Source organism: Bidens hawaiensis, unplaced genomic scaffold, assembly GCF_021521415.1.
Source record: "Bidens hawaiensis isolate Kalapana, Puna unplaced genomic scaffold, B.hawaiensis_p1.1 tig00056689_1, whole genome shotgun sequence".
Classification (NCBI taxonomy): domain Eukaryota; kingdom Viridiplantae; phylum Streptophyta; class Magnoliopsida; order Asterales; family Asteraceae; genus Bidens; species Bidens hawaiensis.
In genome coordinates, this window is record NW_027500201.1 from 38,153 (window position 1) to 65,362 (window position 27,210).

The 27,210-nt window shown below is 39.0% G+C and overlaps 2 protein-coding genes across 2 annotated transcripts; both read right to left on the reverse strand.

Moving 5' to 3' along the window:
* Positions 1–3,279: 3,279 nt before the first annotated feature.
* On the reverse strand, positions 3,280–5,863 carry LOC143601541 (L-tryptophan--pyruvate aminotransferase 1-like). Its single transcript, XM_077078927.1, has 5 exons — positions 5,709–5,863; positions 5,252–5,555; positions 4,902–5,182; positions 3,782–4,083; positions 3,280–3,650 (listed from the first exon to the last, which is right to left on the reverse strand). The coding sequence occupies exons 1-5, from the start codon at positions 5,801–5,803 to the stop codon at positions 3,463–3,465; spliced, it is 1,170 nt and encodes a 389-aa protein (XP_076935042.1). The 5' UTR covers positions 5,804–5,863; the 3' UTR covers positions 3,280–3,462.
* Positions 5,864–22,305: 16,442 nt separating this feature from the next.
* On the reverse strand, positions 22,306–26,293 carry LOC143601542 (protein neprosin-like). The gene is made up of 5 exons (XM_077078928.1): positions 26,100–26,293; positions 25,275–25,439; positions 23,547–23,600; positions 23,325–23,471; positions 22,306–22,882 (listed from the first exon to the last, which is right to left on the reverse strand). Exons 1-5 carry the CDS (start codon positions 26,265–26,267, stop codon positions 22,505–22,507), a joined length of 912 nt encoding a protein of 303 aa, XP_076935043.1. The 5' UTR covers positions 26,268–26,293; the 3' UTR covers positions 22,306–22,504.
* Between the last annotated feature and the right edge of the window lie 917 nt (positions 26,294–27,210).

Here is a 27,210-nt window from a genome sequence, read left to right on the forward strand (position 1 = left end):
CAAGTATAGAAGGTCATCAGGCGGTCAACGAGGGGCTCAAGGCCCAGTATCCGGCACACCCACTCAAAGTGCCGGACCTTGGCAATGGCCATGGGGTGCACCTCTGTCAGGTGCACACCGTGCCTCTCTAGGACACGGTACACAAACTTTGTCAACGGAAACCTAAGGTTCCCGTAGACAAAGAATGCAGCATAAACCCCGATCTTGCCACTAGGGGCATCGTACACAGTATGGTGGGGCTCAGGAAACTCAGGCTCGAGAGACTCGAGCATGAACTTCCTGACGATATACTGGTACAGCTCGACAGGAAGAGAACACTGGCATTCGCCAGCAGTCTTCTGATCATCAGCATCGTGAGAAGACATGGTGGAAGAAAGAAGAGATTTCAGAGTAATGCTTTACCGAAAAAGAGAAATTCGCCGGAAATTACTGGAGAAGAAGAGATGAAAGTGGAAAGTGTGAATTGCAAATAACCCTCTCCCCCTTTATATAGTAATCGCAATTAATGCGATGAATTTAATACGGAAGAGAGAGAAATCAAAGGTGCAATGAAACTATGACGCGTGGCAAAGGCAAGCTGGCAACAGCTGTCAAAAGGACGTGTGCCAGAGATTTCGCGGCTACGCGCCCGAAATCCCGTGCCCACGCGCCTGAAAAAGCAACTGGAATGACCACATAATGTCATGTCGCCATAACTTCTGGCACGTCCTGACACAGTCAGAAGAAACCGTCGCACGACGTTTGAGGTATTGGGTTGTTATCCATCCACCAACTCTTCAAATTTCAAAATTTAAAAATTTGAAGACTAAGGTTCAAAAAAGTAAGCGGGAAAATACCCCTTACCTTGGCAAACAAGTAACCATAAGCCGGGTGTGGGTACAGTGTAAAGGCAAAACCCTTCACATACCTAACACCCGCAGGGAATTGAAGCCAAAATATTTGGCAACCAAGTAACCATAAGACGGGTGCGGGTACAGTGTAAAGGCAAAACCCTTCACATACCTAGCACCCGCAGGGAATGGACGCCAGGAATACCTTGGAAGTAAAGTAACCGTAAGACGGATGCAGGTACAGTGTAAAGGCAAAACCCTTCACATACCTAGCACCCGCTGAGAATTGAAACCAGGAAGGATCTTCTGGGCAATGCTTGTGAAAACGGAAATAATATCCCCGCATAGCGGGAACATCGAGTACTACGTTGTTTGAGGCTCCAAGATGGAATTGGTGGTTTAAACATAATTGATCACTATGTTCAAAAACTACCAGAACCACAGGGAGAATCCGCACAACTAAGACTCAATGCTCCTGACTTGCGAGGAGGTTACAGACCTACCCGCATCATACCCAAAGACCAAGCAGGAAACTCGGGAATTTCTGCAAGTGACAAGGACTTCCGCGGGAAGAACCCCCATGGAAAACCTTACAAAAACCCCTTTTCAAAACCCTTTGCTTAAGTCCAAAAGTTCACCTCACTTTATTAGACATTCGTGAGAAGAACATTGGACTGGGGGGACTTGAAGAGGTAGGTCCCAGCAGGGCTCAGTTGGTCCCGCATGACTCACCTTGAACAGGGATGTCTGCGCAAAGACCATCTACTCCCGCAGGACCCACCATGCTCAGAGAAGCCTACGCGCAGTATGCAAGCTGCATACGCAGGGAAAAGCCTCCCAATGGTAAAGTAACCCGCCTGTTCCCGCAGTTGCGGATACAAGCCATCAGGGAAGGCTACCCGCACAGCATAGCTACACGCATAAGGCTTAACACTTACAAATATTCAGTGTCACCTGAAAGAATGAGCAAAGGCGGGAGGGGGAAAACTCCCGCCAAAATGGGCCAGTCCGTATGGAGGATCTTTTGCGTGATACCTGACGAGGTAAAGACAAAAGATCTGACCAAGAATGCGACAGCTCACTGACAGCAGCGTGGCAGACAGCACGCCACAGCACTGTGACCAATAGCCGCCGCCTGCCCACCAACTCCTGCCAGACCACGTGCCTAGCCTGCAGTTGGTAGAAGACGAAGAGTGCACGGCACGCCTGCTCTGTGTCAGCCGCTACCTATCCACCACTCACAGGTAGGGCACGTGCATAGGTTACAGTTGGTAGCGTGTTGGGCCGGCTAAACCCCTTGGAAACCCACCTTCGGCTATAAAAGACAGCAAATGGTATTATCATTTCATCATCTACTATCTCGTATAACTTACTTGATAATTGCTCTAATAGTATTCATATACTTTTATATTTAAAGAGCAATATAGACTGATTCTCACGCCGGAGGGTGGTCACAAGGAGGAACCCCCCCCCCTTCTCAGTGACGAGCTCACGGTGTCTGTTTTGCAGGTTCCCTGAAGTACAACTTACTCTGCTGGACCTAACCTTCGAGGGAAACATTACTTAGCCCCCAGATTACCCATAATCTGCCCGGGGTCACTTAGTGTTTCTTCAGTGTGGCATTGTCCCCACAACAATTTACTTCCTATTAAAGGACGGTTCGAAGAAATTAAAACAAACAATAACATTTTCAACCACCAACTATGACAACAACCTTTGACTCAAAACATGTTGCTATAGTTCTTGTGATTCTCATCATTCATAATGTTTTTCAAACAGATTCTGCTTCAATCCAACCAAATCAAGGTAAACTCATGCTTAATTTTATCGTTTATGTTGATTTTTAGGCCAAGCCGCAATTAGGGGTGTAAACGAGAGAGCCCGAGCTTAAGTTTGGCTTGATTTAAACTATTTTCTATAGCTTGAGCTTAGCTTAGGATCAGTTCCATCTATTATTTAACTTATATAAAATTAACAAAAAGGTCATGCATTTTAAAAATATCGATGAATAAGAGCCTAACAAGCGTGATTTGGCATAGTATATAATATATTTTAAAAACATCTAGATTCTAGAGTGTATGGCAATTCAAACAATCTCGATGGTCACATGTTCGATGATGTGGAAATCAAGAAATAATGATATCTTCAACAATAGAGATTTGCCCATGAATAAAGTTGGTTAACAACATCAAAGCAAACTCAATTTATGGTTCAAGTATAGGAAAAGTTTGGAGAGAGAAATTGTGTAATTTTAAAACTTCATGTTATAGTTGGTCTTTTTTTTTATTTTTTATTATTTGTACTTTCAGGCTTGTTGCTTCGATCTTGTAAGTTGCCTCATCTTTTTTCTTTTATGACAATAAATAAGTAATTAATCTCTAATTGAAATTGTTTAGTCCAATTAAGTTACATAAATAGCCAATCATGGAAAGAGTAAACAATATACCATTGCATGATATTATATGTAGCATTGTTTTTTCATAAACTCAAAACATAAGCATTAGGCATATTCATATTAAACATTACATGTTTTTTTTAAAGAGGGTGGCTTAGTAGTCAAACACCTCACATTCTGGATCTACAACAATATATAAACCTTAACCAAGATTCCCATCCTTAATTATCACCATTGTTAAAGATCTTGAATCTTGGAAAGCCTATCAATGAACATATTAAACTCTTCATCTCTTCCAACCATACTAACTCTAACAAACCCGGGATCCGACCCGAATCTCCTTCCACTCCTTGTTAATATATTGTGACTCCTAAACAACTTCTCACAATCCTCAATTTCATCCTTGCATTTAATCCATGCAAAGGCTGTCACCATAATTAAATAATTTTCAGTTCACATAAATTTATTTAAAGTTCCAACATGACAAACAAAGCATGTTGTGACAAACAATGCATGTTGTCACTTGCCAATATTTATTATTTAATTAACTTGTTACCTGGATTTGCATGAGTGATCTCTCCATAATAATTGCAATGTTGTAAAGGGTATTTTGGTAGAATAAACATTTCGGATTTTTTAGCTGTTTCTCTTAACACCTCCCATCTTTTTGCCAACATGTTTTTGCTAAACTCAAAGAAGTTATCGCCTTCCGGTGATCCAAAACGTTTGCATCGATCCGCAACAACTTGCAAGATCTTTGCAATCCGGAGTTGTGGTTCTTTCGCTACTCCGATTGTGCTCACTTCCATGAATTTTGTCATCTTTTTTGCCACCTCTTTATCTTTAACAAGTGCCCATCTATAAATTCAAAACATAATTATAAAATCAAGTAGAGAATCATGTAAATTATTAAAACAATATTATACTTAGGCAGTGGCGAAGCTTGGGGGAGTTTTTCCGCGCCGGGAAGGGGGGATTCAAAATGTATTATAAAAATCATAAACTAAGGGGGCCGCCCTCAAATTTTCGGTATAAAATGGGTAAATTTACACTACGTATACAAATTTTGGGACAGAAAAACGGTCAATTTACACTACCGCGCAAAAAAAACAGGGGGGCACCCCAGCCCTAATGAAGCTTCGTCCATGTACTTAGGCTATGTGTAGTAAAGGGGCTACAATGTGACGCACAGTCAGCAAATGGTGGATTTTTGTTACAGGGGTGTAATGGTGTTGTATCATATATATGTATATACATATATATATATATCACACACACATATATAATAATAATAATAATAATAAAAGAAAACACATGCAGGGCGACAAGAACTCGATTATCGACCCCCATCCACAAATCGCCTCTTTGTCGGGAAGGGAGGGGGGGGGGGTTCCAAAAAAAAGCCCGGCCCATTTTTGCTTGTTTGTCGACCAACAACACACGGCCTTATATGTTGTGTAGTGTTTAATTATCAGATAGTATTGGGAAAGAAAAAAGATGCATGCATGCAAATCTGCAATTATATAACTAGTTATGTAACCTGTAAAAATGCTTTTTTTTGTTACCATAAATAATTTAGCATGATTTAATTACCCAAATTGTTTATTTTGTTACTATAAATAATGTCTTACCCAACTTATAAATATTTTGTTACTGTAAATACATTATGGACCTACCCTATTCGCGAACCGGCATGCCCAGTGCATTTGGAAGCGGTAAACAACATGATGTCGAAATCTAACTTAGAAGTAATCGGCGTGTACTGAGGCCAATAATATGCAAGATCATGAACCAAGACCCCGCCATCTCGGTTCACCACAGGGCCACGGATCACACCACTAGGGTTATTTGGTGACGTCACGAGTTCAATATACGGCTCATTTTTACTGAACTCGTGCGCGTCACCTGCCCACTTGTATAATCCGGATCTAACCAAATCCAAAATCTCCAGGTAAGACTGCATAAAATAATATTAAAACAGTATTAAATTATAAAATAATAATAACAATAATAATTTGTAACGTACTGAATAATAAGGGGCAGCTGCCACAACATTGATCTGGCTAGGTTGGTCATGTGACGTGACCGCGTAAAGCACGGCTTGTAGCAACTGGCTTGAGCCAGTCCCAACGACGATGGAATAACCTTCAGTTACTGCATTCCCCACCGCATCATGTAGGCACTTAATCGAGTCCTCAAGCTTTGGCTCGAGAAACCAACAAGGGTTTTTAGGGTTAGAAAAGTAACTTAAAGATTCATAACCTTTAATCACAACCGTACATTCATCCCCTAACTTTTTCCAAAAAGTTTCGTACATTGTTGGGTCCCCACTACAAATTTCAAAACTTTCTTTAAAAAAAATATTATATATGCGTTATAAAAGGTATCGACACAGCTTGTTATCCGTTTTACTTTTGTTTCAATGTATCTTTTAAATTTTATTATGTTTTTGTATTTTTTATTATAAAAGATTAAAGACTTACTGGTCTAGATTGATCACAGGGTCAAGTGGTAGGTTTCTGGTGGTGTCGTTGCCGTTGTTTGCCGCCGGTGATCTTCGGTTATCAGCTCCTCCCATAACTCTCAATGAAGTTGAAGTATTGTATTAGTTTCAGGTGTAGGATGTAGATGTATATGATGACAAGATGTGATGGTTTATTTATAGTGAGTGTTACGAACTTGCGATTATAAATGCTTAAAGATTGCGCATTAAACTAATTGGGAGTAAATAAATGGGATATATTCTAGTTGAACCAGACATATTTAAAGCAAAAATATGGGAAATACCTTGTGAAATATTCAAGATTAGTATATATGGTCATGGTTTAAATATACAATATTTAGAAAATCAAATCAATGTGATTCTTTCTTAATAAAAATTCCAGCACGTCTGAATATGTCAAAGAGCACATCGCTAACTAGATCGTGTCGGTACTTGAAACCCGAGAGCTTTTTCCAATGCACCGTGTGCTCCCCATGCGAGTCTAAACACACATTGTGACAAGCATGGTATATCTCATCAACCAGAAATTTAGGAATTATGGGTTAATATTTCAGGATAGTACAATACTTCACTACAGACATATACTAGTCTAACCATCCAGAGGGATAGTAAGAAGAAAATCTTGAATATTACATATACATATCATCATTTGTCAATAATAAACTTTCAGTTTTATTTAGATGTTAGTTTTTTTTTTTCATTGTAAATTTCGAAAGCTTATGTTAGAGCATTTATGCTAGTTCCATGTTCATATCCATGTAATTTAAGCAATAATTAAAGGGTGCTGTTAAACGTATCTCCTCTTACACCATTTTTACTAAATATACATCCCCTTAACTTATTAGATAAATTACTATTACCTCTTAACATTATTTATATACATATTAGTCCCTACAACATTTTTTTCACTTAATAATCTCCACTACATATATTAAATTAAAAACTATCAAATATTACTATCAATTTATTTTTTTAGTATTAATATTGTAAATATTTATTATATCTTTTTTTTTAAATTTTAATAGTATAGATATTTATAATATCCTTATTTGACCTCTTTATCTTTTACAAATTAAACCCGAAACTCGAAAACCTAAAACCCTAAACTCGAACCCTAAACCCTAAACTTGAAACCCTAAACCATAAACCTGAAAACCGAACCCTAAACCCGAACCCTAAACCCGAAACCTTAAACTCGAAATCATAAAAAAAACACAACTTGTAAAAAAGTATTATGAAATCCTTATTTTTGTGCTAATTTGGTAATTATATGATTTCAATGGGTAATATGAAAGTTGGTTTTTCAGAAGAGGGGTATGACATGCAACCAAGAGGTACGTTTAGCTTGACCCTAATCAAAATGCTTTAAATTTATCTTTTATTTAAAAAAAATCTAACATCTCTTTCGGATAATCTCTATATCTGTTTTTGATATATATACATTGTCGTGTTTGAATTTATGTAGCGGAATTTATTTTCTAATTAAATTTGAGATTTTAAATCTTGGGAAAATATTCAAGATTTAAATGAATACCTTTTGTCATTAAGTCATTACGGACGAATATCTAGACATTCTAATTTTGTTGGTTGTTTAAAAAAACGCATACCTTGTATTGTTTGAATTTTGTATTTTTATTTTATTTTATATTAAGAGAGGAACTTATTGTTTTTAAGAATTGTGAAGTGCTATTTTCGTCCTTGTGGTTTAATAAATAATGCGAATTTAGTACAAAAAGTTTATTTTTTGCATATAGATCCTCCACGATTCTCAGCTCTTGCCAATTACATCCAAATCACTAACACCGTTAAATTTAATCGTTAAGTCAGGGGTAGACATGTCCTTTCACTATTTCTTTATTATAATACTTATTTCGGTGAACTGCGACTTTCGTGACTCTGGTTTGTCCAAATCTGCGGTTTTAGTCCAGTAGTTTCAAGTTTGCAATTTTCCCTATGTTTTCATTTCACTTGCAATTAAACCCGAATTCCCTAATCTCATTAAGTCTGGTCGTTGAACCCACCAGTGTGCCCTTCACGTGATAGGTGGTTTTGTTTCTTCTTTCCTCCTTTTCCCCCAAATACACCCATCCCCTCACATGAGGGGGCTTGCGAATCAGGACTGAGATTTATTTGGGGAGAAAAACAACAAAACTGGTTGTCACGTTCGAGGCACGTAAATGGGTTAATGACCAGACTTAACGAGGTTAATAAATTCGGGTTTAATTGCAAGTGATATGAAACTACAAGAACGGAAATTGGAAACTTGAAACTATTAGACTAAAATCGCAGATTTTGACGAACCACAAGGACAAAAACCGCAGTTCACTGACACAAGTATTATAATGAACAAATAGTGAAAAGACATGTCTACCCCTAATTTAACGATTAAATTTAACGGGATTAGTGTTTTGGATGTAATTGGCAAGAACTTGGAAACGTGGAGGGTCCATATGCAAAAAACAAACTTTTTGAACTAAATTCGCATTATTTGCCAAACCACAAGAACAAAAATGACACTTTACTCTTTTAAGAATCTTATAAAGTATTAAAATAGCAAATTTTTATACATGTTCATTGTTCAATGTATCCTATCGATCTATAATTATTTGGTGAGAATTACTATTTTAACATTTAAAATGTACAAGCTAGACGAATTTTAAAATATAATATTTTATCATAGTTAATAATAAAAACTTATAATAGTTTGAACCTGCATAAAAGTTAATAAAACTCTCAAGTGAACTTTACTCTAGCAATTTATATCCCTTGAAAATACAAGTTGAGAGTAAATTGTCATGATATTTAGTGGAACCGTTTCGTTTAGAGAATTATAAATGTTTAAAATTAAATATAATATTAAAAATAATAGTAGTTTTGACGAGTTATATATACTTTGTGCTTTGAGAACACGTACATGGTGTAAATATAAAAGAAACATCAAAGTACTAATTGCTAAAAAAGTTTCTAGACTTGCACATTACCTTATTATACAAATGAGCCCTTTATATTTAGTTTTATCATAGCAAAATAGAAGCATTTACAGGTATCCTATTGTATAACTATTCGGGTGATGCTTAGTATTTTAACTTTTAACTAGAATTTTTATCGTATTAAATAGTAACATATAGTATTTTGAACCTACATTTAATTAAGTTAATAAAACTCAAGTGAAACTTACCCTAGCAATTTATTTTTCCTTGAAAATGTAAGCTAAAATTTAATTGTCGTGATATTTAGTGCTACACCTGTGTTTAACATCCAAACGGACGGAAATATGACCAGTGGCGGAGCCATGAATTCTTTTTTATGGGTTCGGAATTTTTCGGAGTTCGATTTTTTCCGTCATCAAAGTTTTCGGGCTCAGATGGGCCACGTCCATCATTTGGCCAAATAAATAAAATGCAATATCACAACCATAACCAAAGTACATTGTAAACGTTAAAATAAAATACAAAGTTAAAGTAAATAAAAATGTTTAAATATTATAATAGTTCCATACGCGTTTTCATGTATTGAAAACGAATCATATTATCTTCGACCGCGACTACCAGGAAACTTATTTTCAATATAAAAAATGCAAGGATTGTTCATACAACCACTGCACATACGATTAGTTCGGATAATTTTTTTAAAATGATGATGGAGGATATCAGAATTAAAGGAGTATATTTTTAAGAATAAAAACAGGGGACGGCGAAAGGAATTTGATTGGTTGAGTTTGTGTAATTGTACATTTAAAAAAATTGAAGTTTGGTGTTGTACGTTCCTCAGTTTCAGGCTTATTGCTAGGCATTGGAATTTTTTAATAATACTTTAGCCGTTAAAAATAATAAAAATAAATATAGATCAATGATGACGACCATTAAACAAAATACGGTGCTACATATATTATTATAATTAAAATAATATTTGTCTGGACATATATTTGTGAGCGCAAAGAAATTGATAAGATTTTCCCTCATACCATCTTCTTCTCCATGAATGCCCTAAATTAAAGGGCATGTACTCAAAGCTTAAGAAAACGACATCATTGTTTCTCTCTAAAATTCAAGTTTTGTTTTTTCACCGGCGAACGGCGAAATGTTTCTAGAGATTTCGTGGCACTGGGTTCGTTCGCTGAAAAAGAATGAGTTCGCTCGTTAAATCGTATCTATAAATTATATATATAAACGGAAATGGACCGGGTTCGGCCGAACCCGGTGACTTGAATGTGGCTCCGCCACTGAATATGACAGAAGGACGCAAATGATCCGCTCAACAACCACAGAGACTGGACATGTTTGTTTATTAAAAGTGAAACACAAGTGATCCCTGAATGTAAAAAAAATAGGAATACAAGCTACAATTAACTCTTTCATATCTCATTTCCTTCTACAATTAACTCTTTCCTTATACTGTCTTAACATTACAGTATAATTTAACGAAAAAATACATTTATTTATATAATTTTAAGACATCAAAGGCTTCAACACCTTTCATATCTCATTTCCTTCTACTTGTATTCAACTAAATAATATTTTTTTAAATTATTTTCAAAAAACTTCACAGGTATTTCCTCAAATTTTAGGGATGAGATATGGAGACGAGGATCTTGATATGAAGAGAAAAACAATAATATATAGTGTTTTCCTTAAATTTCAAAGATGAGAATAAGAATAGGAAACCAAAATTTTGATTCAAATTTTATCCAAAAGTTCTAAATTCTGAATTGTATATTTTTATCTATTTGACTAACAGTCTCATGCTCATCAGATGCCTTTGGCTTAGTGATGCCAAGAGGCCGGAAAAAATATGCATGTTCATGTCGAGATGGTGAGAGTTCAATTCCTAAAGTGGAAAGAAATGTATAAAAAGCATAACATGCGCATATGTACATAAGACGCATAACATTTATAAATATGAATCATCGATATAAAGTTAAGATTTTTTCGTGATAACATAATGTTTTTGTAATGAAAGCATACACCTCAACTCTAATAAACCCCAATAATAATATATGTTCCAATAATTTTGATTCATATTTTTTTATTACATATCTTGAATAGAAATTTTCGTATGTATGACTAATTAAAAGTGTATAACAATTGTATTAAATACTATATATGTGCCATCAAACGAAATGAGTATAATGTACTATTTTTTGGCCGGTGATTAAATTAAAAACCAAATGGAATGATGCCCTTCAACTTATTATAAATATAAAAAACTAATAAACTACATTGCAAAACATTAATTTGGTTACAAGCTATAAGGGAGCATGGAACATGGATCATGTGTTGTATTATTGCTGTTCTTACATGACAAGGGAACACTACAAAAAATGTATCAGAAATTGCTTCTTCCACCCAATTAATTAGTTTATAAAGTTTAATAATATATGCCCATTCCTGAAACTTATTACTTTTTTATTATTAAAGATTTAAAAACTACTTATATAAAGTTCATTAGTATTCACAAAAGAAACCTAATTTAGAAGTCAATCTGGCACAACTTGCGATCCAACCCATCAGTCATGTATTCGGATTTGGTTCACGTTGGTTCATTCCTGCCCGATCTTGACCGATGCACAACCAAGTAATAATGTTGTTCGTACTAAATTTTTGTTATGTCTGTTGTGAGACGTTTTGGTCATTTTGATATTAAATTCTTATACAATAATCAAAACAAATAATTTGGATCTTTGAAGCATGTGACCATTATTGATGTTGACTTCTATTGTTGAATTGCCATATTAAACTTAAGATTATGATACTCTCGAATTCTTAATGTTGTGAAGACAATATATTGTTAATGAAACATTATAAATAAGTTACATTTTACAAATTTGTTATTTTAAGTCAAAGTGATGTAATATTTGAAGCATGAAGGTTTATGACCATTTTATGTGTACGATCTTATTATTATAACTTATAAGCATGCTCCTAATCAATTGGATGTAATGATGTTCATAAAATTTATTTTTATTTTGCTCACTTGTTATAAAGTCTCCTATAAGAACTACAACTTCCACACAAGATACTGTTGATGGTGCCTGATAACCAAATACACCAAACCTAGAAACACCCAACCCTAAACAATGAGCAACCTAAACCCGATTGAAGCTTTGCAAATTGGTTACTGGGTTAAAATCTCATTATTCGGATTTATCTGAATCGTTTAGTACTTTCGAGATTTACTAGGGAATATATTCCATTCGACTCAAGCATCCTGCTTGTATCGTTGCAAGATTTATCAATAGATCTCTTTATAGTTGACCAAATTTTCATGTTGTCCATATGGTAGACCAAATTTTTATTTAGTCAACATCCATTGTAGACCTAGGCATAAAGCCCAGTTCCGGACCCGATCTAGAACTGCTGTACTTGAACTTTCAGGTACGGACTGGGTTTCGGTTTCTTAGAGAATGTACCAGGAACTGAACAAGACCCATCAGAACCAATTCCACCTCTACCTGGTCAAAACCAGGACCCCACCTTGCCAAAACCCAAAAAAGAACCCGGAAAACACAGTAAAAAAACCCGACCATACCAGAAACCGATTTCCACCCGGTTCCGGTTTTGAAATAAACCAAGTTTGTGCTCCTCTAATCCATAGTACATTTACTCCAAAATAAATGGCCCAATTACTAGTTTCCACCGGCCCAAATTTTAATTTCTCCAGTTACTAGATTTGGTAACAGCTAATGCCTAAGAGTAGCTGCTGGCCCAAGTTTCAAAAGGCTCAATATTCTGGCCCAGTTTCATTTATAAGTTCTTGTTACAAGTTTCTATGCTTTTTAAACGTAATTATTTTGAATGTGTGTATTAATATGGACACCCAGATAATAGTTATATTAACCCCAAAAGCTTCTAGGATCGAAGGGGAAACACCCTTGGTAGGGGTTAGCATGAATGACTAAAAGTTTAATGAACAGTGTGACAACCGATGGAGTTTTAGATGGTTCTTCACTATTTATTTATGTACAAGTAGCGTTTATATCCAAACTTTTGTACATTTTCATAGAAGGTTGCAACATTTAACCCCAACCATTGTGACATTGTTCTGTCTAAGTGTCTAACTATAGCATCGAGGGAATAATAACATATTTGAAGAAACACTAAGTGACCCCGGGCAGATTATAGGTAATCTGGGGGCTAAGTAATGTTTCCCACGAAGGTTAGGTCCAGCAGGGTAAGTTGTACTTCAGGGAACCTGCAAAACAGACACCGTAAGCTCGTCACTGAGAAGGGGGGGGTTCCTCCTTGTGACCACCCTCCGGCGTGAGAATCAGTCTATATTGCTCTTTGAATATAAAAGTATATGAATACTATTAGAGCAGTTATCAAGTAAGTTATACGAGATAGTAGATGATGAAATGATAATACCATTTGCTGTCTTTTATAGCCGAAGGTGGGTTTCCAAGGGGTTTAGCCGGCCCAACACGCTACCAACTGTAACCTATGCACGTGCCCTACCTGTGAGTGGTGGATAGGTAGCGGCTGACACAGAGCAGGCGTGCCGTGCACTCTTCGTCTTCTACCAACTGCAGGCTAGGCACGTGGTCTGGCAGGAGTTGGTGGGCAGGCGGCGGCTATTGGTCACAGTGCTGTGGCGTGCTGTCTGCCACGCTGCTGTCAGTGAGCTGTCGCATTCTTGGTCAGATCTTTTGTCTTTACCTCGTCAGGTATCACGCAAAAGATCCTCCATCATACGGACTGGCCCATTTTGGCGGGAGTTTTCCCCCTCCCGCCTTTGCTCATTCTTTCAGGTGACACTGAATATTTGTAAGTGTTAAGCCTTATGCGTGTAGCTATGCTGTGCGGGTAGCCTTCCCTGATGGCTTGTATCCGCAACTGCGGGAACAGGCGGGTTACTTTACCATTGGGAGGCTTTTCCCTGCGTATGCAGCTTGCATACTGCGCGTAGGCTTCTCTGAGCATGGTGGGTCCTGCGGGAGTAGATGGTCTTTGCGCAGACATCCCTGTTCAAGGTGAGTCATGCGGGACCAACTGAGCCCTGCTGGGACCTACCTCTTCAAGTCCCCCCAGTCCAATGTTCTTCTCACGAATGTCTAATAAAGTGAGGTGAATTTTTGGACTTAAGCAAAGGGTTTTGAAAAGGGGTTTTTGTAAGGTTTTCCATGGGGGTTCTTCCCGCGGAAGTCCTTGTCACTTGCAGAAATTCCCGAGTTTCCTGCTTGGTCTTTGGGTATGATGCGGGTAGGTCTGTAACCTCCTCGCAAGTCAGGAGCATTGAGTCTTAGTTGTGCGGATTCTCCCTGTGGTTCTGGTAGTTTTTGAACATAGTGATCAATTATGTTTAAACCACCAATTCCATCTTGGAGCCTCAAACAACGTAGTACTCGATGTTCCCGCAATGCGGGGATATTACTTCCGTTTTCACAAGCATTGCCCAGAAGATCCTTCTTGGTTTCAATTCTCAGCGGGTGCTAGGTATGTGAAGGGTTTTGCCTTTACACTGTACCTGCGTCCGTCTTACGGTTACTTTACTTCCAAGGTATTCCTGGCGTCCATTCCCTGCGGGTGCTAGGTATGTGAAGGGTTTTGCCTTTACACTGTACCCGCACCCGTCTTATGGTTGGTTGCCAAATATTTTGGCTTCAATTCCCTGCGGGTGTTAGGTATGTGAAGGGTTTTGCCTTTACACTGTACCCACACCCGGCTTATGGTTACTTGTTTGCCAAGGTAAGGGATATTTTCCCGCTTACTTTTTTGAACCTTAGTCTTCAAATTTTTAAATTTTGAAATTTGAAGAGTTGGATGGATAACAACCCAATACCTCAAACGTCGTGCGACGGTTTCTTCTGACTGTGTCAGGACGTGCCAGAAGTTATGGCGACATGACATTATGTGGTCATTCCAGTTGCTTTTTCAGGCGCGTGGGCACGGGATTTCGGGCGCGTGGGCACGGGATTTCGGGCGCGTAGCCGCGAAATCTCTGGCACACGTCCTTTTTGACAGCTGTTGCCAGTTTGCTTTTGCCACGCGTCATAGTTTCATTGCACCTTTGATTTCTCTCTCTTCCGTATTAAATTCATCGCATTAATTGCGATTGCTATATAAAGGGGGAGAAGGTTATTTGCAATTCACACTTTCCACTTTCATCTCTTCTTCTCCAGTAATTTCCGGCGAATTTCTCTTTTTCAGTAAAGCATTGCTCTGAAATCTCTTCTTTCTTCCACCATGTCTTCTCACGATGCTGATGATCAGAAGACTGCTGGCGAATGCCAGTGTTATCTTCCTGTCGAGCTGTACCAGTATATCGTCAGGAAGTTCATGCTCGAGTCTCTCGAGCCTGAGTTTCCTGAGCCCCACCATACTGTGTACGATGCCCCTAGTGGCAAGATCGGGGTTTATGCTGCATTCTTTGTCTACGGGAACCTTAGGTTTCCGTTGACAAAGTTTGTGTACCGTGTCCTAGAGAGGCACGGTGTGCACCTGACAGAGGTGCACCCCATGGCCATTGCCAAGGTCCGGCACTTTGAGTGGGTGTGCCGGATACTGGGCCTTGAGCCCCTCGTTGACCGCCTGATGACCTTCTATACTTGGAGGTGCATCCAAGGGTGGTACACTCTTACAACCCGTATCAAGGGTTTAAAGATTTGTACCACCGAGCGGAGTCTTCGCTCATGGAGAAGAGAGTTCTTCTTTATATCCGCTCGAGCCATCCCCATTGCCATGAAGTTCAAGAATGGCCAGCCGCTTCCGAACCTTCCCGCCATCAACTACGAGGAGGCGGAATGGTTCGCGAAGATATCCCGGGTCCAGTCTCCGGTTTTCCGTTTTCCGGAGTCGGCGATGGTGATGCTGGGGATGAGCCGGGTGTGGAAGGCGGCGAATGCGGATAAGGTTCCGATCGTCCTTGAATATGGTTCGAACTCTACCCCTTATGGTATGTCTTGTTTCTTTTTTGCTAACTACGATTTTTTCTAACTTTCTTGTTGATTTCAGAGGGTAACGATCTTCAGTCGCTCCTGAATCCGCGGGAGGAAGATGGTCCTGCGCGGATGGGTACTCGTGCTCTGGACGAGAACGAGTTGCCCATCTTAGAGCAGACTGCGGGTCGGTTCGTGGAGGTTTACCCGCCAGGCCAAGAGATCCTGAGCCACCGACGGCCAGGTAAGCCTATCTTCTACCCTGAACCTCTCAATGCTGTGCCTGCTGCCGGAGTTCATGACATTTCTTCTTCTGAGGAATCCGCAGAAGGTCCTCCACTGGTGCGGAAGAAAAAGGCTGCCGTCGGGAAAGGCAAGGAGAAGGTGGCCTCTACGGCCGACCCGGTAGTCCTATCTGACTCGGAGTCAGATAATGCAGAGGTGGCGGGGAAGCCCGGTGGTGAGGAGACCACCGCTCCGGAGGCTGCAGGTGTTACCTCCGGGGAGGCAGCGACGACGACGGTTACCGGTGTCAAGAGGCCGGCTCCATCGGGTTCGCCCCCGCTCGTCCGTGCGTTCAAGCTCAAGAAACCCCGTAAGTACCCCCATAATTCTTGTCTAGATTTGTTGTTTCAAATAAATTTTTCTAACACTTTTGCTTGTGCAGGTGTGGATGTTGACGCATTCCAGGGTGGAGTTGGAGTAAGTATTCCCCCGCCAATGACGGTAGGCTCGGTCAGCCTTCCCGAGGCGTCGACCCAGGCGTCTACGCTTGCTTCCGCTGGTTCCAGCCTTCCTGAGGCTGTTCCAGCTGAGAAGGTGTCTCCGCCGGCCGTGAGTGCAATTTTTACAGCATCTTTCACGGAGCCGGCGGTTACTGTTGCTGAGGAGACAGCGCCAACAATGGCTACCATGGCGGCTGCCACTAAACCTGCGCCACCGGCACCGACGGCCGGACCATCAGGTACGCGCCGGGCTTCCCGCCGATCTACGCCACCTTCCCGTCTGCCTGACCTGTTGGATGGATTTCCTTTAGGTTCAGGTGATGGGTTTGGCGGCTATCGGCCTGTTATTGACCCTACAGGTACGTAGGGTTCTTTTTTCTTTGTATATTTTTGTCATCTTTTCCTAACTGCCTTTGTTTCTTTTGCAGTGTCGGATTCCAATGAAGTGTATGTTCCAAGATGGAACATACGCCGAGGAACAACCCTTCGCACCCCTGTGGAGTGCGTGGACTGGGCTCGCCACGCTGCTCCTCATGGTGCGTTGGGGGAAGCCATGGCTAGCTACCAAGAGGGTAGGCTAACCAATGAGCTTCGGGTTCTCCAGGCCCGAACGCAGCCCCGCGTCGAGCTGCTTTGTCGTGAAAACGACAAGTTAAAAGCAGCTCGCGCCAAAGATGTATCTGAAGCGCGGGCTCTTCGGGAGGAGAACCGGCAGTTGGCCGCTGCCGCAGCCGAGAAGGAGAAGGCATTCAAGGCCCTCGAGGTTGAAGTCCAGGCGCGACTCGAGGCCCGCTCCAAGGCTGCCCAAGCTGTGAATGAACAGCTTCGGCTGGCCAAGGAGACTGCGCGAAACTCAACTGAGAGGGCTGCCAAGGCTGAAGCTGTTGCTGAGCCACTTCGCGAAGAGAATGAGCAGCTTAAATGCAAATTAAAGGCTCTTCAGCATGCTCATGACGCCTTGGCAATGGAAGATGCCAAGAAGCTGCAGGAGATCCTTGACCAGAGGGGGATGCTTGACCGTACTGAAAGGAAACTCAAAAGCGTCGAAGAAGCTGCCGCCAAGGAAGTTCAACTTGCCAACCTTGATAAAAGCGGAGCCGAACGTGCTTACAAAGAAAGTCAAGCTACCCTCCAATGGCTGCTTCGAGAAGCGTTGCCTGAGGTATCTTTATCTTTTTCTTTACGCTTTCCGCTCGTAATTAGAAAATGTTCTAACTTGTAATTTTCTTTTGTAGGTTGTGCGTCGGGTCCTTTCAGAGACCTCTTACGACGATGCAATGAGCGCAGCCCTCAACGCTTCTCATGAGGATGGGCAGAAGACTGGCTTCCTGCTTGGTCTAGGGTTTGCTGAGAGAGGCTTTCCGCCCTCCAACTTCCCTTTATTCAATGTTAATACTGAAGCTGCTTATGACCAAGCTGTGAATCAGTACGCTGCCTTCCCGCATCCAGTGGTGGAGAAGGTGAATGAAGCTGCTGCTGCTGATGATGGGCTAAGCATCCTTAAGGCTTTCCTTGGGCAGCCGCGCTCTGACGGTGCTGGTCCAAGCGGAGGTGGCCCTGAAGCCTGATCCTGAAGATCCCTTCCCACTGCTAGGATAGACTTAGCCTTGTATAGATTTCTTTTAGGCGGGTAGTTACCCAGCCATTCTTGTAATTGATTGTGAAATATTAATCTCTTTGCGTATAAGATTGTTATTTCCTTCCTTGGGTTCTTTGCTTTATAAACTTATGACTTGCATACTTAGTTTAAATTAGCAATTTCCCAAGTGTTTAGAATAAGAACCTTTGGACGTGGTTGATGATGGGTTAAAGTTTCGCCTCCTCCTTCGTGATTGTGCGGGTAAAACCGTCACTTGCACTTGGTAGGATGGCTAATCTTTACCCTCTATCTGACCTGCGTGTAGGTTTTCCTTTTCGAAATTTCTAAGGCATTAAGTTAAACCTTTGAACGTGGTTGATAATGGACTAAAGTTTTCGCTCCCTCTTTCGTGATTGTGCGGGTGTAACCGTCACTTGCACTTAGTAGGATGGCTTTAACTTTAGACCTATATCTGACCTGCGTGTAGGTTTTTCTTATCCTTTTTTAAGTGTTCATAAGTTAACCTTTTAACGTGGTAGATGGTAAGTTAAGTTTGGCTTCCTTGTTCGTGATTGTGCGGGTAAGACCGTCACTTGCACTTACAAGGATGGCTAAACTTTACCTACATCTGACCTGCGTGTAGGTTTTCCTTAGAACTTTTTAACATTTTGGCGTTGTGTTTATGCGGGTATTGCCGCCTTCCACACGCAACTACTTCTTCCCGTAAGGGAAGTTCATAAGCTATTAATACATCATGAAAGGAGAATCATTTCCATTAGAAGTGGCTCTAGGCCTTTTCTTTACAAGTTGGAATTGATCTACATATAACATTTGCGTAATTGAGCTCCATTCCATGTTCTAGGGATGGGAGTGCCATCGAGCCTTTCGAGCCGGTACGCGCCCTTTCCCAGAACTTCTTTGATAATGTACGGCCCTTCCCAAATCGGGGCCAACTTTCCTGGGCGTTGTTGGTTCGAAGCCTCGTTGTTACGCAGTATGTAGTCTCCTTCCTTGAAGTTGCAGAGTTTTACCCGCGTGTTGTAGTATTTTTGCATTTGTCGTTTGTAGTTTTCTTCACGCACGGCGGCTAAGTCTCTGCGCTCTTCGGTTAGCATAAGGTCTAACCGTCTTTCCGCATCATTGTCTTCTGGTTGGATTAAGACCCTTGGTGAGGGTAAACCGATTTCGACTGGGATCATGGCTTCAGTGCCATAAGTGAGACTGAACGGGGTTTCTCCCGTACTGGTCTTCTTCAGCGTTCTGTTTGCCCAAAGGACGTGTGGAAGCTCGTCCACCCAACCGGATCTATGTTCCAAGAGTCTTCTCTTTATGCCTTCGACGATGCTCTTATTTGCTCTTTCCACCTCACCGTTACCTTGCGGGTGTGCCACTGAGGTAAAGGTGTGGGTGATTTGAAGTTCTTTCAGCCACTGCTGTAGCTTCTTGTCAGCAAAGTTGGTGCCATTGTCGCTTACCAAATTCTGTGGAAGTCCAAAACGACAAACAATAAATTCCCAAATAAATTTTTTGATATGCTTTGCGGTTGTTTGGGCTAAAGGTTTCGCTTCTATCCATTTGGTGAAGTAGTCAATGGCTACCACTAGGAACTGAACATTCCCAGCTGCTGTTGGAAATGGGCCTGTCACGTCAATGGCCCACTTCTGAAATGGCCACGAGGAAGTGACAGGAACAAGTTCATTTTTCGGGCGATGCGTGTTGGGTGCGTAAAGCTGGCAAGATCTGCATTTTCTGATGTATGCCAACGCGTCCATATGCATCCCCGGCCAGAAGTATCCCGCGTTGTTTAGCTTGGCTACCACAGCGCGGGGGCCTGCGTGTACTCCACAGATGCCTTCGTGAACCTCCCTTAGGAGGTAGTCAGCATCTTGGTTGTCCACGCATCTTAACAATGGGCCAAGAAAGTTACGTCTGTAAAGGGTGTCATTGACCAGCTGATAATTCAATGCTTTACAGCGTAGTTTTCTTGCCTGTGACTTCGACTCTGGTAACGTTCCTGCTTCAAGGTATTTTATTATTGGGGTCATCCATGTTTCTGTACCGGTTTGGATGACACAAATTTCCTTGTGCGGGACTGATGGTGTTTCGAGGAGTTCCACGCGGATGTCCTTTCCCAAGTGGGTGAAGGCCAGTGATGCAAGCTTGCTTAACGCATCCGCAGATTTGTTTTCGCTGCGCTTGACGTGTATCACTTTACAATCATTAAAATCGCGCATGATGGCTTTGGCCTGGGCAAGGTACAGGGCCATTGTGTCGTTCACAGCCGTGTACGTCCCGTTTATTTGGTTTGCCACTAGCATGGAATCTACATGGGCTTCCAAATTTTTTACACCCATTTTACGCGCAATCCTCAATCCGGCCAGGAATGCTTCATATTCAGCCTCGTTATTTGTACTTGGAAAATCCAGCCGAATAGCATAAGTATATTCCTGGCCTGCTGGATTTGTTAATTTTAACCCTGCGCCTGAACCCTCGTTACTAGCTGCTCCATCAGTGTAGAGTCGCCAGACCTCATTGATTTCGTGTGCTGGGGAGGGTTGAACCTCCTCCTGGCACTCTTTCTCCCGTGAAGCGGGGACTTCTGCAATAAAATCAGCCAGGACCTGGCCCTTAATGGCTGGTCTCGGCTTGTATTGAATCGCATATTCTCCCAATTCAATTGCCCACTTGGCTAGACGTCCCGATAACTCGGGTTTGCCTAGAACATTTGAGAGTTTGAAGTTGGTGAGAATAGTGATTGGGTGACCCTGGAAATATCGTCTCAACCTGCGTGAAGCGTGAATAAGTGCCAAGACCAGTTTTTCCAGGGTAGAGTACCGGGTTTCCGCGTCTGCCAGCACGCGGCTAACATAATAGATTGGCATCTGGATGCCTTTTCGTTCTACAAGCAGGACTGCCCCGGTTGCTCTATCTGTTGCGGAGAGGTATAGGATTAACTCCTCCCCCGCTTGTGGTGCTGTGAGTGTTGGGAGTTCGATCAGGCGTGATCGAATCTCCTGAAAAGCTGCTTCCGCTTCTGGTGTCCAGCGGAAGTGCGTTTTCTTTAAACAATTTCTTAGCGTTGACACAAATGGGAACGACCTATCCGCATGGTTTGCCAAAAAGCGGTTAAGCGCGACTAGTCGTCCATTCAGTGTTTGAGCCTGTTTTATGGTGGTAGGTGATTCCATTTTGACAATGGCTTCGACCTTTTCAGGGTTCGCTCTGAAGCCATCTTTAGTAATAATGACTCCCAAGAACTTCCCTTCTTCCACCCCAAATGAACACTTGCTCGGGTTGAGCTTCATGTTTATCTTTCTAAGTGTGTTGAAAGTTTCCTCAATGTCTTTCAACATCGCCTCTGGCTCGGGGCTTTTGATGACCAAATCATCCATATAGACTTCCAAGTTTCTCCCAATTTGGGCGTGAAACTCTTTGTCCATTAGTCGTTGGTACGTGGATCCCGCGTTCTTAAGTCCGAATGGCATCATTTTATAACAAAATGTGCCATCGGGCGTCCGAGGGAATAATAACATATTGTTCTTTATATCACCTTTTGTCTTAACATTTTAGTGATTTCTTGGAGACATGAAACATTTTAACTTAAGAGTGAATTTACACGATTCAGAAAGCTATCAAAGTCGGATTGAAAACACAACACTGACACTATACCATCACGTAAGCGTCTATTTCGTTCATGGTCCATAGTACATTACAAGTTTACAACCGATGCGCCATCACGGACCCAAGGTGTGTAATATTCACACACATACACTTTGGTTATGCCTATGTTACTACCGATGCCAACCACTACAACTATAAACTTCTATTTTTAGCCATGAATAACTCAAATCTTCATGTTAGCCAGTTGGCATAGTGGGGACAGTAATATCATTCTCAATCATCATTTAAGTTTTCATTTATTTTAAATTAAGATGATAGGTTGGTGTAAGCATTTAAGTTGGATTATATTTAGTAAAGCAACTGCTTGGTGTAGTTGTGAAATCACTTTCCTACTCATCAATCTCCTTGTATGTGGACCATATGAAGATTCAATTTTTTTGAGTTATCATCATCTCCTAGATTAAAATTCCTTTTGGATACATGTTTCTTTTTTGTTAGTCAAAAACAAGTATTATACAAGTGTCTTCCTCCACGTGTACTTCCCAATCATCCTACATATATTTTGTATCTAGAGATATAGTAACGAGTCGTGGCAATCACTTTCAGATTAAAATATACCAAGATCCTTTGACGTGCCGATTTAACCATTTAGCGCTATAACTAACCAGTCCAAATAAAAATAATTCAAGAGCACTCAATCAGACGGATTTGGTTACAAGAAATGAGAGACAAAATCAAACCCATTAACAAGTTATATGATTACAAATACAAAATTATATAACACTCATTCCTGCTTATATTAATATAGTGTAACTTTACATTATGTTCCGGCTAACAACATTATAATTAATCAAACTCGTGTTAGAATAAATAAAAAACCTAACACATCTAATAAGGAAAACTTAAACAAAATCGAAATATCAAAACTTTTCCACTCGTTGATATACTTCTACTCAATACCAATGCGTCATGTTGTTCTACGGACATCTTGGGTTCTTACCGGGTCCGCCATAGTAAAAATAATTACCCCAAACCCTATTAGTTCCGCCTCTAATATCGTAACAATTTGGATGATCCGCTAATATTTTAAAGTTTGACAAAGGGATTAAGTTGTTTCCCCAATCAACCACTTGCATGTTTCTAAAATATGAAGCTTTACCGAACCCTAGACCCGAAAAATGCCCGCTTCCCATTTGGGTCAAAGTGTGAGAACCCGAAGCCCAACTATTCACAATTTCTCCCCCGAACTGAACCATGCTTGCGTGATCTCGGAGGTGAGTGAATAAGGAAGCAGGCCAATACCCGACTAAGGTCCCTGACCCAAATTCCAGCCACCAATTTCCATGCTTAGGATCCTATATTAAAAGACTTTAAATTTATAAAATTATTTTTTATTGAATTTAATAAAAAGAGAAGAATTTAATAATCACTTTATCAATGTTGTGAAAACTATTAAATTGAATGCTTTACTGATTTACTGGTCAAACTAGCTTTAAATTTGAATGATATGGTCATTAGTTTAAAATTTTAAAAATGTAGAAAATAATATACTACAATTTAACTAGAGAGATTATTTTAACATTTTTTTTTCACTTAAATGCCATATAACATTGCATTTACAAATATTTGAACCACTTTATTTTTCTTAGGGACAAGCACCATAGTACTAGACTACTAATTAAACTAATAAAATCAAAAGTATAATAGACATTATACATATCTTTTTATCATTTTTTAACCAATTGAAAACAAGCTTATTATATATCTTTATAACTGAAAATTAGTTTCAGAATTTACCTTCCATATCAATAAACTGATATCAAATTGTCCTCCGTTATATACACTTGTTGGAGATATAGCCGCACCGATCGCAATCCTACTATTTGTCTGTATAAATCCCGAACATAGCAAGTTGTAGCATCCAGTCGTCTGATATGCATCATTCTGTAAATTTTAAAAATATTAGTATATAAAATAAAATACATTTATTTTTTCAAATATTTATTGTTTTAAACTTACTGTCCAATAAGTGAAGAATCGAGGGTGGTTGTCTCCATATAGCTCTGGGCTTACCTATTGACAAGAAATTAAATGGATTTTGGTAAATAATAAATTCAATATTTATCATTTATGGGTAGGTTGTTGATGTCCTTTAGCATTAACTACAAGTAGTTATAACATTATTTTGTCAGGTTTGACAACTCCAATGTGTTCATATCTTTTTTACATAAAACATATTATATAATTCTTACAAATAGATTATGTGTTGATATTATAAAATGTGAAGTCTTACTAGCATTCTTTTTTAAAATAAATAGATCGACCAATCCAACTGGTTCATGATAAAAACTTTAGATAATCTGAGAGACAAGAAATTTGGACTTTCAGATAAAAATATTTCGATGATTCGCACGAAAGTTCAATCAGATATAACTAATACGAGACAAGAAATTCTTATGGTGATTGTGTGAATTCGAGAACCATAGAACAAACCAAAAATGACGATAAGTCGTCTTTTACCAATTAGAGTAAAACCCTAAAAGGTGGTTTTCATTTTGAATTCCTTCATGTGTGACAATCGTGCACCCCACATCTCCTGATTTGTTTGATATATATTATAATTTACATTGATAGACAAGTCAATTCAATTACACTAAAATATCTAACATAATCGGATCCAAATGACCATAAACATAGATGAGACAACTTTTAGCCAATCAGAGTAAGTAGACGAAAACCGAAGCAAAACCAGTACAAAACCAATGACGTTTGTCTCATGACTAGTTAAATTGATGAACTTTCGAAGTTGTTGCTAACTTACTTCAACTAATATTGGTTTGATTTTTAACCATTACCCGTGACCTTAATATGTTGCATCATGTATAGCAAATTAAACTTACAACTACATTTAATAATTTTCAATAGTTTTGTCTACATATGTAGAGTGTGAAAACACGTTTAGGGTACAACTTAAAAGGGACCTCGCCCTGCACGTACGTATTATTATTTAGTATATACTTTTACAAATTGCTGTCAAGGACACTTGTTTATATTTTTGTAAAAATAGGCTGAAAATAGTTCATTTTTATTTAATTTAGTTAGCAATGATATTACTTCAAGAAATATGAAACTAAAACATCACTAATTTGTTACTTCTGTTTAATGAAGTTATATTACAAAGTAGAATTGTTTAATATGAATCATAACGGTTTTAAGTCGTTCTACTTATTAATATTAAAAAATAATTATGTATTGAATACGAATATAAAACTATGTTAGTATAGGTGGGGTTTAAATGAGTATTTAGGAGCATAATTGTTTGCGTTCCAAAAAAACTAATCACCTACCTAATAAAATTTAAGTGAAACAACTAATTTAGAAGCGCTTTAAATGTTTTTTTGACGCTTACAACTCTTTTGTAATAAAATACATTGAAATTGACTCGATTTTTAGGTAAACTAATAATATTAACACCATACACGTACATTTGGGGTAGAGTTGTTAACTAAAAGGTGCATGAGAGTAGCCATGACAGGCCCATAGGAAGGGTAAGGAGTGACCGCTTAGGGGCCGCTCTCACTACGGACCATAAAAGTTTATTATATTTCTTTTCAAAAAATATACAATATTTTAGAAGTCCATCTTTTCTACTCGTCCCGAGTCTCCGATTTTTAAAGACTATTGGGGCGTACTGGTAACACTAAAATTTAAAGTAAATAGAAGGGTTTGAAATGTTAAATGAAATACCTGCCAGCCAGCTTCAATGGTGTTGAGGTCATGACCAAAAGACCCAGAAATAACCCACATTTGTGACAAACTGAATTCATATCTATTGGCCACCCTTGGAGCCCACACATTTATGCTTGCTTTTGCTCCATAATATTTATTTCCACTCACATACCCAACTGCATGCTGCCATTTTCAACTATTATTAATTGAAAATTTCCATTTAACCATATTTTTTTGAAATCATTTGATTAATTTAATAGTTATGGTACAATATACTACAACATGTCTTAACAAAAAAGGACCCTGGTTCACATGATCATGCCTAACAAAAGATTAATGTGTTTAAAGATTTTTATTAATTACTCATATTCTTTGCAAGTTAAAAAGCATAATAATGTTTAAAAAAAGTTTCTCTTTTAAGTATTGGTATTAGGCACATTCTATGTCATCAAACACTCATTCTCATAATGCATAATGTATTTTCTTTAAATGTAACAACCTATAAAATCAGAAACCAGCAAATTTTATTCTAATTGTCAATTAAACTAACTTTACCTATTCCTTTTTAAGAAAATTAAGTTAAATGCTATGATTTGATGTGACACTAAATAAAATAGAAAAGTTTTCAAGAGTTACCACTTTGACACCATAGGGGAGGTACAACATTTACTACAACTACACAAAGTACAATCATTTATAGCCTTGTTTTCTAAACTATCCTTCTATAGATATCTATGAAATGATGCAAAACCTTAAAAATCTTTACATACTTTAAATAAAACCAATATTTCTTAAATCAAGAACATGAATATAACCAAGCTCCTTCCAAATTTAAGAACTAACCTCATGACCATAGGTAGAAGTGTCTCTTCTAACCGGTCTAATTTTCCGACCAAATCTTCGTATAGAATTAGCTCGTAAAATGTCGTGTTTCGATGTTCTTCTAATCGGAATTGTTCCTTTGGGACATGATTCGCCTGATAAACTCCATAACTGAAAATTTTCAGACATGTTTTTTGCTTGATCATGAGTATTTGGTCTCACTGGTGGATCCTGCTTATTAAGAAAACAAAACTAAGTTAAAGAACAATGTTAAATTATTAATATGTATATGTAAAAGTATTAATAAATTTAATAACCCACCAATGGTTTTTTCCCTCTTAACTTAGGACGATCAAAAGCTGGTTGACGATGAGTCAAAACACAATCTATGATATCACCATCCGGACTCTGTACCAACAAAAATAAAATAAAACATGAAATTTGTTCAAATTGGTGCTTGTTATGGCAATTTATTCATGTATAAAAACAAACAAAAATACTAACTAAAATCCCACAAAGTGCGATGTGGACAAACCTTACCTCTGCTCTGCGTGCTGCTGAGACCATGCGCAAAAACAAATAAATAAATAAAATAAAATAAAAAATACCTGAATTGATTTAACAAAAGGCTTATTGATCTTCTTGAGATGAGATTGAACTAGCTTCATCTTGTTGAATTTTTTGGCTGATATTGTTGGAAACACAGGAGAAAACAGAAGGAGAATGAGAACAAAAACTGAAGTGAGTGGAGGGAGTTTGAAACATGAAGATGAAACAACAACTGTTTGTTGTTTTTGTTTATGTTGTTTGAATTTGACTTGATGTTGTCTTGTTGTGTAACTAAAATGAAAACATAAAAAACAAAAACAAGCTTCTTCTGTTTTCACAATACCCATTTCTGAATTTGTTTCACTCATTCATTTTCAAAACATAAAATGGAAATTGGAAACAAATTCAATGTAGAAGAAGTAGTCTCTCTCTCTCTCTCTCTCTCTCTCTAAAAGCTTTCTCTCTCTAGGAGCTATGTTTCTACTATTTGTTTATTTTGTTTTCCAAGTTCTGACAACAAGAAGTTGAAAGTATAAATAGGTATGAGTTGTGAGCTCACAAAATGGGTTTTAAGGGTTTTTAT